The sequence below is a fragment of the Halictus rubicundus genome, chromosome 11, assembly GCF_050948215.1.
Source record: "Halictus rubicundus isolate RS-2024b chromosome 11, iyHalRubi1_principal, whole genome shotgun sequence".
In the NCBI taxonomy this organism is placed as follows: Eukaryota; Metazoa; Arthropoda; class Insecta; order Hymenoptera; family Halictidae; genus Halictus; species Halictus rubicundus.
In genome coordinates, this window is record NC_135159.1 from 6734401 (window position 1) to 6754613 (window position 20213).

General features: G+C 35.4%; 1 protein-coding gene across 3 annotated transcripts in view; it reads left to right on the forward strand.

The window, feature by feature from the left end:
- The window catches only part of LOC143359186 (uncharacterized), a 65969-nt gene that overhangs the window by 25173 nt on the left and 20583 nt on the right, over window positions 1-20213 (forward strand). For 2 of the 3 annotated variants that reach the window (XM_076796942.1, XM_076796943.1), the window contains exons 2-4: window positions 2963-3333; window positions 6678-6857; window positions 13166-13334. In XM_076796942.1, the coding sequence (XP_076653057.1) occupies window positions 3237-3333; window positions 6678-6857; window positions 13166-13334 (446 nt within the window). In that variant the 5' untranslated portion in view covers window positions 2963-3236. Of the gene's footprint in view, window positions 1-2962; window positions 3334-6677; window positions 6858-13165; window positions 13339-20213 lie in introns of those variants that run through there. The other variant, XM_076796945.1, reaches the window with a different exon arrangement.

Below are 20213 nucleotides of genomic sequence, written 5' to 3' on the forward strand. Positions count from 1 at the left end.
TGTGATTTGAATATCTAAGCAGCGTTGACTGATAATCTCGCCCATCTTAATGTTAAAACTGAATGGAGGATCAATCCAGGTCAGTTGCTGAACTGTTGACATTCGACACTCCAATCCTGTATCAGTCCGTCTGCGATTATTCTTGATCAAGAGATCATATTTATATCATCTCTAGACCGGACATGTCTCCTCAAATTAGAACCTGAAATATCAGTGTTCCTTTTACTACGTCGAGTTATAAATAATTTCCGTTTCTGGGAATATCTGTAAACGATGCATTGATTATAATATTAACATACCCGAGCTGCATAATAAATGTTGATAAGTCAGTGCAAATAATCGTTGATATTCCATTAAGTACTGATGTTCCATTAAGATGTAATTGTTCATAACGTTAACGAAGAAAATCTTGAACAAACAAAATTTCAGCTTAAACTTGCTGAAATTTTGGCGAAATTATAAGCACATTACACAGCCAAACAAATATATTTCGTACGTACTTACAAAAGATTTTGTTATAGTCTCAATAATCATGAAGTCGAAAAATTTGGAATTCGAGATTTTGACGGATCCAGTAATTGTACTGTCAATGTATATTGTTATTGCAGCGCGATTGTCGTTGAAATTAAGACCATTTTTACCATTAGACCAATTTAGGTCACGTATTGATTACGAGTGGAAAAACGTGTTTCTTGTAGGCGGACACAGCTATAGCTTCGAAGCCACTGATTTCGATTATCATTAGCACCGGAAATAGGTCTAGAACAACTCGTGCATAAGTAACGGATCGCCAATTCAGGAAATTTCGTGTGTCATTACCTTCGAAATTTCATTTCCTCGGCGGCCATACTTGATAGAGTGAAAATGAATTAATGAAATTTCCTGTTACTATTAAACAGCGGGATCTTTATGCAAAATACAAATTTTTCATGTAAATTACAACAAATTGAAAATAGAAATTTATTTCCTCTCTTAATAGGTTTAATAGGTTAAAAGTAATATAACAGTATCTTTAAATTTTTCTAATAAGAGAGCCATTGAATAAAGTGAAAATCTTATCGGTGGACGTACATCATAAACTATTATACTATACATAGTTGACTCGTCTTCATCATTTTTCCTACACTAAAAAAATATAATCAGGCAAATAATAAAAGTTATCATAACATACTGTTACTTTATTGAATGTTAAAATGGAAAATATTTATGGTTATCTCCATGACTTAAGTTTGCATAATGAGAAAAAGAAATTTAACATTCTACCGTTTTCCATTATTATTGGCAGGGCACTTTCAAAAGGGCCTCAAGTTTCGTAGTCAAAGAGAAGACCATTATTTGACCAGGCGCAGCTGTTAATGGCTAATATCGATAATGGAGGCACGAACGTGCACTCAGAGAAATAAAATGGACGGAATGCATGAAATAGTGTGTCCAGAATATTGGAATTGTTCTCATGTTTTATTTGTAGTACGTGCAGACTGAAAATTTTCTGTATTAAAAACCGACCTTCTGCGAACAGTCACTGTTCGACGTTTTTAATCTAGTGCTAAATGAGATGTTCATTAATTAATAATGTCATTACCATTTAAGCCTTTCGATGTTTATGTCGAATATACTCGCTATGAAACAAGTAATGTAATTTTACCATATTTTAAAATAATGATGAACTAAGCATCAATAAACAAATCGTAACGATTAAGTTAATGAAGAAACTGTAATAATCAAGAAATAATTAATACTTTCTTAATTTTTCTTTTCCAAATATTTGATTGGTTCGTATAACAATATTTTTAATTCTGAATATTGATTACTGTTTTTGTTTACGAATTTGTCAAACTTTTGTAACAAAATAACAACCGAGAGAAAGTTGACATTTTATTATGATTTCCCACAACTTTACAATACACGTACTTTTGACTATGCATTACAGAATTGTTTTTACATGAATGCCATTTGAAAATAGCTTGATTACGTTTGACGAAATGATGAAACGAATGGTCACTTGGTCTTTATCATACTAGTTTGACACCCGCTGTAAAATCGATTGTAACTTTATTGATATTTATGAAATAATTCATGAACATATTTTTACGTTATAACATTATCGATTTATGCAAACAATTTGATTTTTGTAAACGGTTACAAAGTGTCCCCTTTCAAAATAATTGTAAAGTTTATAGTTCTCATCTAACAACTGACACTACTTGTTCATTTTGACATAGAAATTTCATCCCGTTGTAAATTTGACGACTTAAGTCTGTTAGTAGAGCGGCAAGAGGGCTTAAAACTGGTGTTATAGCACAATTTAGTCATCATCTATGTCACCCACCGCCGTATTACACTGCGATAGACTCCTATTAACAATTTAATCATATCGACAATTTCAGCAGACCTATAATCCAACGTCGTAAATTAAATCGCAATCGAAAGGAAAATCCCGGCGGTGATATTCGCAAGCACGAGTAACGATGAAGTTCTATTACATGATGTAATCATTTAGTTTATGTCATCTCCGGTATAGTTTCGGAAAGTGTTATCTGAAATTGTTTTTCAATTATATATTTTCTCTTTCAATTATAAACGTTTACAAAGGAAGGAAGAAGCAATCTCATCTAACAAAAACAAAAGTGTTAAAACACATTCAGCATTTGCAAATAAATAAAAAACAGGTTTTCAACAGGATTGAGATCCCGAAACATAATAAAAACTAGGTTAAGAGTGGTTAAATTCTGTGCTATTTAAAATTATAAATTGGCCAACAGAAAGATCCAGAAATCGAATCGAACAAAGGTTTCTCGAAGAGGCGATTAAATAAAAAATATCACTCTGCACCACCTTCGCTGAAATAATTATGGGACCTAGTAGAGGAACAATAGAGATCAGTAGCTTGAGAATATTGTAAGAATCTAGAAACAAGTTATTCAACATAATAATTTAATATTGATTTTATTTTTCTTTGCAGGACCAAGGAAGACGATACATTTTGGATTACTCCGTTGCAAGCTGTTCCACTCGTGGTTCTTGGTGACTTGGGCATGGTCTTAGGGACGACGGCGGGGCGATGACACTCTACCACCGTCCGTTGTCATCGCCAGGAGTCCCTCAGGACTCGCCCCGTCTCCCGCAACGAATATCGAGCCTGGTCCCGATCCTAGTCTTTAACAACAACCGTTATTACTGTTCTTCAACGAGAAAGTACACGAAAACGGACGCAGTCTGTGCGTCCGGGAGGAGGTATGAAAGATCGACCTCATCGGCCTTACCGAGATCACCACGGACAGGCGATGCCCCTCGAGGAGGTTCAAGGCTTGCTGCTTCCTCCTTCCAGAACAGGTCAGACATCTTTATTACCCACGGGCTAACTAGAAAATAGGTGGTCAGCACTAGTTCTACCGAGCACCGAACGTGGTACAGTAGTATTTTGTATCGTTGGGTCTGACGAGCGACAGTTATAGTAGAGATGCTACTTTGTATTGTGGCGAACGCAGAGAAGAATAGTCATTGCAACAGAAAGAGGGATTAAGGTTTAGGTGTTTGGCAAACATCAAAGGACTTGTCCCAGCTCAGCCTTTTAAATTCAAAAATCAACATTCCATTTTTTTGGGGGGGTTTTCGTCAATTAAAATTTTGCCGTCGTATTCGTCTTGTTTTTCTGATTAAAATGACACCAAACACGACATAATTACGATCATAATTACTTGTGTAACAAGCGATTCGGACGCGACATTTACGGTAGAGGTACACGAACTCTTAACTACGCTTGCTACAGAGGTAATCTATGATCGTACCTGTATTGTGTTTGGTGTCATTTTAATCAGAAAAACGAGTCGAATGCGATGGTAAAAGTTTGATCAACGTGAAACGTGACTATTTTTTTTTTACTGAATTTGATTCGTGTACATTCTCCCTACTGTCCAAATGTATCACGTCGTCACAGTTTATGCTAGCCGGACAGCTGCGTGGAAAGTCCAGTATCAAGCACATCTGATTTTAGTTGCAGCTACGAATCACCCTATTTAAACCGCACTCGGCAGTAGTTCTCTCGGGCGTGTGTCGTTTACAGTTGACCGTATCAGATTCGACCCACTGGTGCTAATTAACGCGCGGGCTGAAATTGATTTGAACCTGATCGAATACTATCCAATTTACCATACGTCTCGACGGGTCTCGGCCGAGTTCAGAACAATATGTACAATTGCCGTGCACGCCTAGTCAGGCTAAAATCAAACCCGGACGATTTCGGTCGCGTTTAATTGGTTTTGTCACCGGTGTTAACAGATCTTGAGGTGAAGTAAGTAGGTTCTGCGGAGGCGTCCACGTACAGGTCTCCTCAAAAGCGTTTCGTTATCTGATTAGGTTGCATTAATAAGAAAAGTTTCATTCAAGCAATAATTTTCAATAACGTTTACTTTAGTAATTATACTATCATAATAATTATCTAGGAGAGACCAGGGCAGATTGATACAATGCAACTATCTGGACATTGTGTATATATAACACAATGGCTACATATTTGAGCTGTGTTAGTTAATTGCTCCTTATGATGGAATTTACGGTTGTGTATGCAGACGTGAAAAGATGTTACTCAATGTTTGTCGTTCTTCTAGCAGCCAAGTAAATATATTACAATTATATTATGTTATATTATAAACTACTGTGATTTGGCGTTAAGTTAATTGAACAGCGTATAAACACAGCGTATGAATTTGCCCCGACTATTTTTCTGTATTTAATGAAAACTAGAAAATTCAAAGTTTAATTTGAAATTTAATTTGATAGAGATTACATAAATTTCAAATTAATGTTTATGCCCTATTTGTCAACTTTCATGCTTAATGAACCAGTAAAATTCAATAATTGTATGCCACCATTTTATTATAATAAATCTTTTATGAGCCATTGCACCCACGCGCACATATCACGGAAAGAGAATTGCATGAATATTTTATACTCGCATGTGATTGTAGACCTATTTTACACTTGGTTACACAAATTTATTTGAATCGTGAAAATCGTTTGCGCATGATAATTGAACTAAATGTTACTTCTTCACAATTCAAAGCTGAAATAATGTGTTTAATTTTCAAGTTGAAGAAATGCAAGTTTTATTTACCCCTTATCGTATCATTTACCCCTTCAAATGTTTTATTTAATTTTGAATATGTGTATCTGAGTGCTCACGAGCATAGTCGACAAAAGCAGAGCGAGAGCATTTACTATAAAGTTGAAACATATTATAATATAATGTCAAATTTTTCTAATTTCTATTTCAAAATTTATATTCTAAAGACTCGTGACTGTTCCTTACAGAATTTAATATTTATCTAACTTTAATATTTATTTAATACAATTTGTTTCTAGGGAAAAGAATGATATCATTGTCTTTTTACGGTTGTGCTTTCCCTACTAATTTGAACGTTGCATTTTGTTTATTAATGTTTAGTCCATTATTATTATAAAATATGTTGAGTGTATGTGAAACTGATCTTTCTTATTTATTTCTTATAACAGAATGATGTTAAGGAAAATTTTGAAACAGGAGTTTCACTGTACAGACTTCAGGAATATGCTTGTATTTTTCTTTTTCCTTTTAATTGCGAAAGGCTGTTGAGAATTTACATAGTTAATATAGTCTTAACCCGTCAGCTTCAATTTCGAATCAATATTACCTCATTTCGCGATCCAGTTTATCCGAGGTTATTGAAATTCTATTTCCAAGATGTAAAATTATAGTCATTTACAGAAATATAATTACTATAGAAATGATAGGCGCTCGAGGGGACCTGACCAAAGTGTTAATTAACCTCCGTTTTACCTAGCCTGCTTTCCTAATTATAAGTCGAAGCGGAATGCTTTCAAAAACCGTAAAACCTTCGTCTAAATTCATATCTTCCATGCTTCTCCGTTACTTATAAGTATTAAATAATGTACATTTAAATCTTACTACTAATATCTGCTTACTAATCAATATCATTGATCCCATTTACGTTGCCTATTATAAATATGGGCCAAATTACAAAATTGTACAAATTTTGTAAAAAAATTTTATTGGGTTTAGTCCTTCAATTATTTTGCTATGGAACTATGGAAAAGCATGGTAGTATAGAAAAAATTACATTCTCTCTATTGGAACCATTTTAATTGGCACGTTAACTGCCACGGTAAAACATTTTTGCCAGAAACTTAACTTAAACCGAATTTTATTAGAATTTTCATAATCTAAAAAGAAGATAATCTAGAAAGAAATTACATTATATTCATTTGTAACCAATGTTTAAGTATTAATTATCTTTTCTCTTTTGTGAGAAGTCGTAATTACTGCAACCGTTTTACTTGTAAAACGAAGTAAATGTCGAAAGTAAATCTCGAAAAGTGGCATGAATTTTGGTTTATAAATAATGAGTCAAATGGAGTTAGCGCACCTAATACTTTGATCTCATATGGGACGTTTCGTGGGGATGGTTTGGCAGTTGACTTATCAGGCAGTGAATTTTCATTGGAAATCAGCTTACCTCTCAGTTTCCGAGAGATTGAAAAACTCGCTTTTTATCGAGCGATTTTTCACTCTGCTAGACTCGGAGGGTATCCGGGAATTAGCGGGATCAGTGGCAACCAGTTTCAGAGGGCGTATTTTCGGCGTTGGTGGTTCTCATTGCAGTTTCTCTGTTTTATGGCAGGTAATCGAGGACCTCTGAATGTGACGATTGTACAGGTCGGGAAAGGAAACGGGGGCGGTGGAGATGGCGGAAGTGATTTACTGAGATTGGAACCGCCGACGGACCTGAGACCAACTCCGTCGCCCTTATCCGACACCAGTGCCACGCTGCAGTCCGACAACAATGACGCCTTTAGCGGAGGTGAGCCCATTCATCTGTATTGTTTCTTTTTCTAAGCCTAATGCGTTTGTCCTCGACAGGGATGTCGAGATAAATCCAGGAAAGTCATTGTGTCAAATAAAAATAAAATAAAAATTTTCTACCTGGAGGGAAACAGAAATCTGTTTCCTTTTTTAATGTGTTCAGTAGGTTGAAAATTACATAAAAATATTTTTACATTTGGCAATTATTCGGAATAGAGAATTCCCCGCCGATTTAAAAAACCTTAAAATATATTGTTGGGGGCATAATTTTAAATAACTTTTTCCTATACATGTCACCGCCGGACAACCTTCGTTTCTGAGATATTTGCAGAAAACTGTCCGTTTCCTAACCCAGCGGTTTCGATGACCTTGAAATATGTTATCAAGGTCATCATTCAAATATCTGCAAATATCTCGCAGACCAAGATAGTCCGGCGGTAACATGTACAGGGAAAAGTTGTTCAGAATGATGACATTAATAACATATTTCAAGGTCATTGAAATCGGTGAGTAATTCACTATTCTTATGACTCATTTTTATCATAAATGCATGAAATCCGCTGTCTATCTATGGGCGTACAATAATATGAAAGACAAATAATTAACTTTGTAAATTCCCTCTTTTTCACGTAAGAAACTAACACAGTGAAATTATTTCCGAAATTGCTTCTGTAGCCAGCTTAAAAATTTTATTTGTATAACTATCCGTGGTCAATTGATAACGCATTAAAGGATAATTGATAATCAAAGATGGCTCCGTGTTTGTAAGCAAAATATTTTCCATACATCCTCGCAAGGTAATTTATAAAAATAAACAAAAAGTATTCTGTTTGTTTCCATGACTGTAAATACAATTCGATACATTTCTGTACGAGAGAATCGTTTGCATTTGATTTTTTCGGTCAATCGTATATGTGTATCGAACGTTTAAATATTGACGACTAGGTATCGGCTTACGGTCCGTTCGTAATGGAAGGGTAACTGACGTCATATCCTGTCAACGGAAGCGTTTCAGGGGTTAGGCGTTGGTTACAGTTACGTTGATAGGTGACGGTAGCCACGAGATTTCAGTAAACTGGTACGTTCGAGATCGATTAGATCATAATTACACGTCGAAATATCACTATGCGTTACAAGTACACAGTTTATTTACCCATACAGAAGTTAACTCAATTCGTGCAGAGATTAACGAAAGTTCATATTTTTAAATTAAAATAAAATTAAGATATTTATTCATAGGTTTATTCAATAACACAATAAGTTGCCTCAGAAATGGCTAAAACTGATAGAACAGAATGAGAAATATGTTATTGAATGAATATCTGAATTTTATCTTCGAATTTTAACCCTCCTATGCCGGAGTCATTCGTGACCCCTCAATATGTACAATTTTATTCCGATATAAGGCGACGCTCTTTATTTTGAAATAAGAAAATCGCTACCCCCTCTTCTTCTTCTTCTTCATCCGAAATACGACGAAAGCCGGTCCCGAGCCATCGTCTTGTATCGAGAGAAAACTGTAGTGAGATACAGTGAATTCTCGATATTTGTCAACAACACTTGTCAGCGTCGTGTATCGTCCAGGAGACATACAAGAGCCGTGCTATGTTTACACTCCTCGGCGTCCGAGTCGCGGTAATAATTTCGCGACGTTTATCATCCAGGCCTTGGCGACATATATAGAGAAATCACTCTGGGTCAGAAACGACTCCAGCATAGGCCTAGAACTCGCGGGAGTCCGAGCGTTAATTTAAGAACGCTGCGACCTTCCGTTGCAAACCAATACAACTAGTAAATGAAAACTGAAAGAAGGTACATTCGAGCGTTCAGTAAATAATCGTCACACGAATATCGAGTTTTATTTTCCGGGAGCCGGTTCCCGGGAAAACAAAAGAAATTGCTCGTAAACTATCGGTCGAAATTCGGCGACCATTCGATACGAGGGTTCGCGAGTGCGAGTAATCACGGATTTGCTTCTCGGATATCGGATTTGGCCGCGCGCACGGCGAGCTTTAATTCTGCGGCAGATTGTTTTTTTTTTCACCAACGAACGTCCGTGCCCGGCCGGTATTTATTTACCAATAATTGGATTACTTACAATCGGTGGGACTGTGTTGAGGTCAGCGCGGCTTTCTCGCGGATAGGGTTGACAGTCACGCGTCGAAAGATGCCGAATAGAAACGGGCATGATTACCAGTCGAAATCGCGTTCGGCCTTCAAATGAATTTTCTTCCTCCATTTTCGTGTTGCTCCGAGTGAAATTGTTGTAATTTGTCTCTGGAAATTATCTTCCTCCATGTTCGTAGTCGATTACTTACGTTAATTATTATAGCGAAAGCTGGTCGTATACTTCGCTCGCAAAGTGTGTAACAAGATTGTGAATAGTGGTGAAGTGTTAGTGAAAATTAATATATTTGCATTGTTAAGAAATTATACAAATGATTTTATGCTCTGGGAATTTAGTTAGACAGTTTTTTACTGTACTCGCACTACAGTGGGTTCATTCGTACTATTGTTCATTCTTTTATAGCTAATTGTATATTTATATTTATTATTTTGTTGCTAGTTTCAGCAACTCTCATTTTCTAATGTGACTGGAGAAATCAGGAAATATGTTGTTATACCTTTAACAATATATGCTGTTATGGACAAACAGTATGCAGTCTCCCCTCGATAAATGTCACAAAAATCTAGCCTATAATTGTCCCAGAACTATCCCAGGTTATTCCCCTGGTTAGACCCGTATTTTGGACAATTATCGAGTAGACACTGTGCTAGGTATACTGTTGTCCAGCAAACCAAATTAGTGTATTACCAATTTTTATGTTATCAGTTCGTCGACAGTCACAGAACACATTAGAAGTACATAAAATAGCAACATATTGACCATAAATGTATTCAACAAGTTTTAACAGTAATATCTGCGCAGTTTCATTAATTGCAATATACATAAATAATAAGTGCAGAATCAAATTATTTTAATTCGTCAGGTACTTCCAGTGTTAAGTGTTTTCTGCAAGATGGACAACTTCGTTTCGTGAAATATTTGTTAAAGTGCCTGGTGACTATCAATTATTAAACGGAGTCGTTTAAAAACAGTAAACTGATAAAAACTCGTTGTTTATATTATGGTAAAATTGCTTTTTAAAAGTCGAGCTTACGAAAGTTGTGAAATTTTAGTTTTCCAAATTTGCTTGTGACTATGCAGTACGGGCAGCCAGGTAGAGGAATATTCATGATAGATTTTGGGAATGATGGGAACAACAATACTGCCAAGGAGAGGAGATACCTCAGAAATTCGAGTATTCGAAACAAAAATTTAAGGAAGATAAGTATTTAATCTAGTGACAAATTCAATCCTCAAAATACCTACGTGTTAATTCTCATCCACCGTCTATGTCAATTTGATATATTTTATTTTATACGGGGTGTTCCATTTTAAATTCCCAGAGCAAATATCTCGAAAATTATGAATATAAGAAACTGTTTTAGGTAAAAGTTTTACCTTTTCGCGGGAGACACATTGAACTGTTACTTATTCGAACTCGAGATGACCTTGAAAAGGCCTATGAAGGTTAATCATAAATTTTTAAAATGGACATAAACGAAATAGAGTATTAATTTAGGAAAATAATTAGGAAAATTGTCTTTTAGAATCGTCATACAACAAAAATGTTTTTACACCATTGACTTATGTCCAAATACATTGCAAAAAATTCTGTAGCTCTACATTACTCAGGCTCACTATAATAAATTTCTAAAAACAACCTTTTTGCATGATTTGATACAACAACAAAAGTTTATTGAAAGTATTTTTAGCTTCGCAATAGTTGAAAGTGACTCTCTGCAGCAAGTAAACATTTTGATTTGTCAACAGAAACGAGCACATAGCTCGGACATACAGCCTGCAATACTCGTAAAGTTCGAAATACGTGAGTTCGTAAAACAAACAGGTATATCTGCAAATCCCATAAAATAAAAGTCCTACAATAGCAAAGTGCAGAAATATGTGTTCGGTTTGGTCAGCGCGAAAAATCCCGTTTGATCCAAGGGAAAAGTCTATTTCGATCTGTCTCGGAAGATCAAAGTTCGTGATATATGTATACAGTGTACAGTTACATTTATTACCGTTTTATTTAGTTTGCGAGTTCAAGGTCAGTTTAAGGTCACCTCTTTCTAGGTCATTGACTCCGTTCTTTTACCTTCAGTTTTCGCTTAGTCGTGTCGGTATATACATATATCTGCAATTAGACTGCGGATTTTAGAAATGTATAACAAAAAAATGGTAGGTGCATTTAAAGCATTAGGGAGGTGAAAGAAATTTTGGTTTGCTTCTGGTGTCTTGTAATTGACGAAGAAAATTTTTATTTTGCATAGAGCTCCGTAATATAGTAACAAGTAGATTATAGTTTTTTATTAAATTATTTTATTTTATTATTTAATTCTTTTATTATATTTTTTTTACTATTTTTGTTTAGTACACTTTCTACCTGAATTGCAACAAGCTGGGGTGAAATAAATGTTTAATGTCTTGCTTAATATATTTAATAGGTTAAAAATAATATAATAGTGTATTTAAATTCTGATGATGTTTTTACTGCTTTAAAATACACGTATTCATTTTTGTCATAAATGCACAAAATTTGCAGTCTAGTAATAAGCAATAATTTCAACAGCTAGGGACAGTTTTCTGTATATGGCTATTTCATGTGATGCTAAATAATACTAATTAAATGGTTAGGAAGCTATTACACAAGAATGATGATTATACGATTTTCTATTACCGGCTCGTCCCTTTTCCAAATTTCCCTCGTGGTCCGCCAGCAACCCTCATTGACCATTCTCTGCGGACTTCTCACAGGTCCTCATGTCCATAACGATCCCTTCCGGGAACAGGGACGCTCCCTTAGACTTTTGCTCAAGTACTGGTAACTAGAGCACCGAATTCCAAGTGTTTCCTTGTACAACGTGCATGTTTTCCGTTTACAATTGCACGTTTCTCCTGGCTTCGCTGCACAGATTCGCTGCTCGATTCTCGAAATCGGGGTGAACACAATTGAGCTATCGTTTCTTGTCTTACAGAATTTGTTTACAATCCTTATACAATTACTGCGCCCGGAATTAATTAATGAATTATTTGATTTTAATTTAATCTGTTCGTATTGATTCTTAAACTTCTTCTTTTTATTAAAATATTTGTAACACTAGAAGGAGCACTAAATTTACATTACTTAATCGAATAAGTTTGTGCGTCTTTACAAACTCAATAATCGTAGATTAAAAATATTAGGACACGTCATTTTGACGGGTCTAGTAAATCTAGTGTTAAAAATGAACAAAAATGATCATTGAGCTATCATTTTGCCCCGGACTGTATGTCTGCTAGTCCAATTCCGTTCAGGCGTTGCGCTGTCAGTTGGGCCACGACCTTTGGTGTGAAACCGTTCAAGAGCAGTATAAACGACAGAGTGCTAATGCGAACGGGAAAAAGCAGAAACGCGGAGAAAGCAGTCTTAATGGGGAAAAAGAACGGGGAAAAAGCCGTTTTAATTTCCTTATTTTTCTCTCTCATTTTCCGCATCAGAAATGTCCATCTTTGCTCATGGTTCACCACCCATGATGAGGTTTTATAAAAATACAATTTGCGAATATCTAGAGTAGAAGTTTCAAGCTTTAAGATGAGCCCAGACAGAACATCCTCCGAGTTTGTCCCACGAAGTTACAACAGTTCAAATCCCATAGTTCGGATAATCGAGGTTTCATTGTATCGTGGATTGAACCAGTAAATATGATCCAAATTGTGTCGTGTTTGGGCTCATTTCAATCAGAAAAATGTCACGAATGCACCCGTGAAAATTTCATAAGAAAATAGTTAATGACAAATAAGTTTTATCGTTGGATTAGTAATTGGTACCTTTTGATCTTGAATGAAAATAATTAAAATTTAATATCAGAAGGGTGATTATTCTGGTATCCGGAAATTCCGTTATCCGAACACTTTTGTCTCTCAATTATTAGTTCGGATATGAGTCTGTAAATTGATATTTTTTAGAACAAGTTATTTATATTTTTTAAGATAATTATCTTGGATCCATTAGCCTTCCTGCTGTTACCGATATAACGTTTCATTCGTTCAATCTGGTCACCAGAAATTGAGTAATTAAATGACGATGTTAATGCTCTGGGTCAAAATGGACCCAGGCTCCGCCGACGAAGGGATATCTCGGTCTCGATGTTTTCACATATGCCGAGACATTTCTACATTGTTATTGTCTTAATACTGAGCCAAGGTTCACGTACCTTCAGGTGTCGATCCAAGATTGCTGTTGGGTACCGGCGGCGATCGTAACACGTGGGAGGGCCGTTATCACGTGAAGGAGCATCGGCGTGCTGGAAAAGCGACTTTCCAGGGTCAAGTTTACAACTTCCTGGAGCGTCCCACCGGCTGGAAGTGCTTCCTCTACCACTTCTCTGTGTAAGTACCTTCAAACATTTTTCTTACGAGACGTGTCCCATGTCTATCATGTGCCCTAACGTTACCCGTTTCAGAAATATTTTATAGACTGTAAAGAGATGATTAAAAATTTATATGGAACCCTAGCCAATTGAAATGACGCTATTAGATACCTACCCTCTCGCCCACGAGTGTGCGGACGCAGCAAATTCGTATAAATTTTGTATTCACCTTATCTACAATATTTATCTGCAATAACGTGTACACAAAGACTTGGCTTAAGTCCAGTCGACATAATACTTTCGATATAATAATCTAAAGAATTTCTTTCTTGCTGTATTGATTTCAATAAGCTTGAACTAGTATTCTTAACCCTTTGCCCTACAACGACGTGTGACACTCGTGGTCAGGTAATCGGCCCAAAAATGAGTACAGTGAATTCTCGATATATGTCAACAACACTGTTATGTTTTCACTTTTCGGTGTAGAGCTTTCTGGCCCCTCACGGGGTATACCCCGCGGTAATGGGGATAATTCCGCGACATTTATCATCCAGATCTTGGCGACATATATGTATTGAGAAATCACTGTATCGCGAGCCTGGGCGCGTGGTGCACCGGTAGGTCTCAAATTGCACTATTTCGTCGGTGACTCTTACAAAATATGAGTTTGAGTATGATGAAATTAAAAAAGAATTTTTTAAAATAGAACAAAATGTTTAAAAAGAATTTTCGAATTTTCAATAAAAATATTATTCTTCCCGTGCCCTTTGCGACAACAAAAAGAATATTGCTGGATAACCTTCGCGGGACAGCTCGTCCCGTTTCCTATTTGTGGACTGTACTTCCGTAGTTTGTCAGGCAACCATGCGCGCTCGCTTTAAAAGTGTATTACCACCGGATCGATGGAGTCTACAATAAAAGTTACTTTACACGTTCCGTCGCGTCGTTCGTTCGTTCTCAATGAGAAATCATTTCTTTGTCTGTCTGTGTCGCCCGGGTCGAGAAGTTTCCAGCGGGCAATCTTCCTTGATCGAACGACGCGATCGAGCGTTCAGCCATCGTGAATCCGGCCCGATGAAACGTAAATCACTGGCGACCGACGAATCGAGCTCGCCATTCAACGCAAAGATTCCTTTTTATCGATTAGCGTTCGAGTATTTATAACACGGGGACTCGTGGATTCGCGAACAGTGACCAGAACGATGGAAATACAGTGAATTCTCGATATATGTCAGCAACACGGGTCTTGCCAGCGTCATATATCGTCCAGGAGACATACCCGTGTTACGTTTAATTCCTCAGCGTCCGAGGCCTCTCGAGCTTCTTGGCCCCTCACAGGGTATACCCCACGGTAGTGGGGATAATTCCACGACATTTATCATCCAGGCCTTGGCGACATATATAGAGAAATCACTGCAGTTCCTTGACAATTTTTAAAAATTTTGTAATGTTTGAATTACACAAAGCGAACGATATGTTTTAGACAGATTATATCTATCTATTCTTTCCTATAATCTTCTATTAATTTAATTTTTAGCCATACTTGGTATCAGAGTTTTTTAATCAATTCAGTTTAGTCCGTTTAAAATAAATTTTTGTAATAATTGCGCTTAATCTAACGGTAAAAATTACAGTATTTCACAAATTTTATCATCTCTATTTTGGGGCGGTAATCGATTTGGCAAATGATTTTAAAATTGTTGAAATTGTTTAGACACCCTGGTTGTCCAGAGGGGTTAAACATGTCAGATTGTTCAGCCAACTTGCATAAGTAGCTTCGTTTGGATGCTGTCTTGTGAACGATATATCAAACGCTGGTTAACGAGGTGTGTTGGCTCTGCTCCTTCTGTTGTCTTTGAAGAGCGCTGGCGCATCAATCTTTATTGTCAGTTAATAAATATCGGGAAGACGGTGTTTCTAAGAGATTGATCGCGGAAACAAAGCATTCGGAACGCGATTGGCATCTTTTATCGAGTTTATTCGCGTGAACGAACACCTGTTTTTATGCGCTCATTGGCAGCCACTTTAACAGTTTTTAGGAGATAAGAGATAAATACTACAACTAACAACGAATGAACATAATCGTTCAAAGAATTTATATATGGGATAATTTTTAACTCTTGGATTTCTAACTTTGAACAGGCGTTCTTATGCATTTTTGTGAACTGAATTCAAGTCTGTAATTTTTTCTTATTTCATAAAACTACGGGCATTTACCAGTGTGGATAAAGTCTTTATAAAATGTAGATATTATTTATTTATAGATGTACCAATACATATTTATTAATAAACGCAGGACCAAAAGGTACATCAATTTATTTCACTTCCTAAAATGTGTATTATTCTCTTGGAATAATTTGTAAAAAGTCTCTATTATACTTTATTTTACTATAAGTATCAGATTATTGAAGTATTAAAATTATGTAAAGTATTACATTGGTCGAGATTGATGACATTTAAAGTAAAATAAAGGGTGTAGGTGAATAGAAACAATTTGTTTAGAAATTTTGATGTTATTCGTAATTTAGATGGTATTTTGTAATTTTCTAAATAATTTGTGTACCTCAAAAGTACAAAAAAATTTTTGTTTTGTTTGTCAATTCATATATTATTTGTTTCCGTTACTTTTTACGTTCATTTGCTATTCTTCATTTTCATTTGTATTTCACTATTTTTAGCGTCGAAAAGAATTATTTAAATTGCCAAATTCAGTAGCAAAATTTTACAAAATTTCGGAATGGTGTTGTATAGAAATGCTGAATCGATTACTATATTATTCTGCGTAAAGATCTATTGCCGTTTGGACGAAGTTTCAGTCGCTACGTATAGATGGCGTTTAATATACCGACATGCTCTACTTTGGCTGATCAATATTCGGGCTATATCACTTACCAAGTGTGCATACAGAAATCTGTAATTCAATTCTTCGTTCACTATCGCTTTATTGGCGCGACGTTTATGAAGTGTATTCAAATTTATATTATGAATAATATCGTTTTTTGTTTTCGAAAATTTTCCGTAACTTTTTGAAGATTTTTACAACAATTTCGGTTAGCTGCTCGCTAATAACGAAAAAGAATTCTTGAAAATTGTATGAACTTTTTGTCGTAATTTCACGCAGTTACTAAAACTAACGAATTGGTTAATTCGTTTTTATATTATACATTTTAAAAATTAAAATAAATATTTCACGGTTTGTTTTTAATAATAAAAAATGCGTCACAGATCTAATAAGCTTTGAATATTTAAGTTAAAAAAGCAAAGGTTTTGGACGTTCTATAAACATTATATATTTTCGTAATAACTAAAAAATATCGTCATCTTTCAGAGCACATCCAATGTTTAAATAACAATTTAAATTGACATCCATAGAACGTGTAAAACAACGTATAATAATTAATAATCATAATTGATAAGTATAATAATAATTTAAGTAATAAATAAGTTAAGTAATAGCCTATAAATTGTTTAAGTATTTGGAATATACTAGATGTGCGTAGACTTTTCCAGTTGATTCTTACAGACGCGTAAATCGGAACGTAAAAATGTAAACGACCTCCGTCAAATGCAACCTTTTCCATATACAATACTTTATTGAAACAAGAAGAAGTTATGTCGAGTAACAGTTCTCATTGATTTGCCTTATACACTGACATCAGTATTACAAATATAGCGGCAAAAACCGCAACTCCGAGTTTCAATTTCGACCAGTATTTTTTCGAACGTGTGTTAAATGTTGCGGTGACTTGCTGCTCTTTCATAAAAAAACCACCGGTGCCCTTTTTTCCTTTGTGCGTTATTACGTCTGCGGAGAGATTAATGGCCGTCAAGATCCTGAAAAGGTAAAAGGTATCGTATTTGTACACTCCGCATCAAAACCAATGACAACGCACGTCGCCAAAAATCGTAAGGAAGGAGGTGATTCTAAAACAATAAGTAAAAAATGTAGAATAAAATTTTTAAATCAGTTTTTGTTTTTGAGAAAATTGACTTTGAAAGTGCACCCATTTGTAAGTAGAATCGGAAGATCATGAATTTTTTGTAGAATCACCTCCTCCACGGTTATACCTAATACTGGGACACCCTGTAGACATACGGAATGAAACATCGTTTGTCCGGACAATGGTTGATTTTCGACCTATGGTTTCTTTGACACTTTTGTTCCTCGTGTCGCAAGTATTAAACGATGCAATAAAAAATAATTTGTCCTTGAAAATTGTACTCAAGGTCAATTCTCCGGTCAACGTTTTTAACAAATCTCTACCGATCCATACGTGTATACTGCATCTACCATTGCTACGGAAAATATTTCGTAACACCCTGCAGAGATAATTTGCAAAACGCGAAGAGTCCACGTGTGACCCACCATTTTGCCACAGAGTGTATCCCTAAGTTCGTCCCACGAACCTGTTCGTCACGCTCAGAAAATATGGATCCTCCTACCCTTTTATTTCGGTAAACTACAGTCATAAATTAAGAACCATTGGTACATTACCTCTTCAGGGGGATAGATTATGTTCATCGAGAAATATATGAGGGTCAGTGTCCCAGGTGATCTTCAGCCTCCGCGAATGATGCCACTAAACAACATCTGTAGGGAGCGCCGAACGGAAGTAAATCTGATATTACGAGGCAGAAACGGCATACGTGATACCTGACACCGATAACGTTCGCATATTTTTCACTTGCGAAATTGCCTCCCTTCTTGCACAAACTGACTGCTCGTGCCAGGAGTCAGCCGTAAAATGTTATCGAAAACGAACAACATGGCGAATAAATTTTACTGACTCGTCATACGTCATTTTTATATGTTTTTCATGTATCGTATTGAACAAATAAGTTACTTATTACATTCGTATCTTTGGAAAAAATTAATTTATAATTGAAAATATATTTTCAAAATTTTTCTTCGAATAAATAGTGTGTTCTGTTATTACTTTTTTATTTTTGTAAATTTCTTTTTAATTCGCTCTAAATTAATGTTTCCCTCCACCAATTAGAAGTTTCTGGTATTGTGGTAAAAATTGAATTTTTTGGTCGTTCACATTCTTCATTTTTAACATTGCCATCTCCATTTTGTAGTTTCTTTTTTCCATCGTCGAATAGTGGATTGATTGAATACCACATTTCGACCAAACATCACATAGCACTCATAAAACTGATACACATCAGCCGCATTTGCGTTGAAAAAATTGACTTAAAAATAAAAGATCAGCTTTGTACCTAAACATGATATATATCATGATAAATAGAATAAAAATAAAAATGATGATTTAATGATATATATTAGACTTGAAGATTGTAATAATAATTATTGTTCAAAACGCTTCATGATAATTCATAATAAAATCTGATCTCGCATCAGGATAAATCAGGGAATATAAGAAACTAAAGCAGGTTTTCCCAACTCACTCTCTGATTTCCCATCAGCTTTGTCTGCGTGTCTACTTTCCTAGTGACTCCCCGATTTCGCGTCGTCCATTTCGGGTTCGCCCGTATACTCACTGACAAATGGACCACCATTTCTCCTACAAACATACCTTGCTGGCCACACGCGCTGCTCGCAACAACTCACACTCCCAATACAATTACAGAGTGTCACAAAAGTTGTACAGTAATGTCTCGAAACAGATGTGCACGATATTTGTGAAAAATGCATCACTACTGCCACGGGATATATCCCTTGAGAAGCCAGGAAGCTCGATCGCCGAGAAGAGTAGCATGATACCGGATTAGGTATACCGGCGAGACGATACTAATTCAATGACAAAACTCTTTTGTTTTGAACTATTTCATTATGAATCTTTCACGAACAATTTGTGACATTTTTAAAAAATAATTTACTTGTAATTTTGTTGAGATTAGCATATAAAAGATCATGACTTTTTTGTAAACTTTGCGGTTACACTATGAAAATAAAACTGATTAGAGTATTATGAACGAACAACGGTTAGTTTAAAAAATTATTTGCCTGTAATCTTGTCGAGATTATCATATAAAAGACAAAGATAATGTAAATACGTAAATTCTGTTTATAATTTTTTCTTATCTGATTGACGATAATTTGAACAAAAAAATTATATTATTGAAATTATCGAATACTGTGCATTAATAAAAACGAATTGTTAACTTATGAGTAATACGGAAGACATTGGGAGTCAACATCTCGCAAATTCGCTTGTGACTGAAATACAAGAGAAACAATGTGAAGTTAAATGGTTTAGCGACAAAAGTTTAAGTTCGTACTTTCCGGTGAATTGAGTTTTCTGCCTTTTAAGATGTGCTCGTGGTTGTAATTAAAAATACTGCTATGACGTCCTTCCCGTGAAACGCTAAAAACTGTCTGCCACTTACAGCAATTTGTAATTCGGTTTAAAGTTGCCGTGCCAGAACGCGCAGTTCAATAACCACTTCAGAAGTTTTTTTGCTAAGTTGAGCGATTATTATGCGGAAACTATGATAAACCAAAAAAAAATCAACTTTTGAAAAACTTCGCATGCACAAAGAACAGACGACACATCAAACTGAAAACAACCCTTAATCTCTCAATTTACCGTGTCGATCGCAAGTAAATACGGTGTGTGTATTTCTTCGGATTTTCCGGATAATAAATATAAAATAACAAAAAAAAAAAAATTAAGGATATTGCTTTCGACAGTATCTCATTACTGAATCAGTATAAAATTGGTATCTCTAAAACTTCTATGAGAAATATATATTTTGTTAGAATTTCCATTTTTTTATCTTATTTGCCCAATTCGAAAAATCCCAGAAAAATGCACGTTAAAAATCATAATAAGACACAACTACCACAATAATATAAACGCAGTGATCTGCTAACTTCCACATAAAATCAGCAATTTAAAATTTCTAAAATTTTTCAAAAATCGCTTTTGAA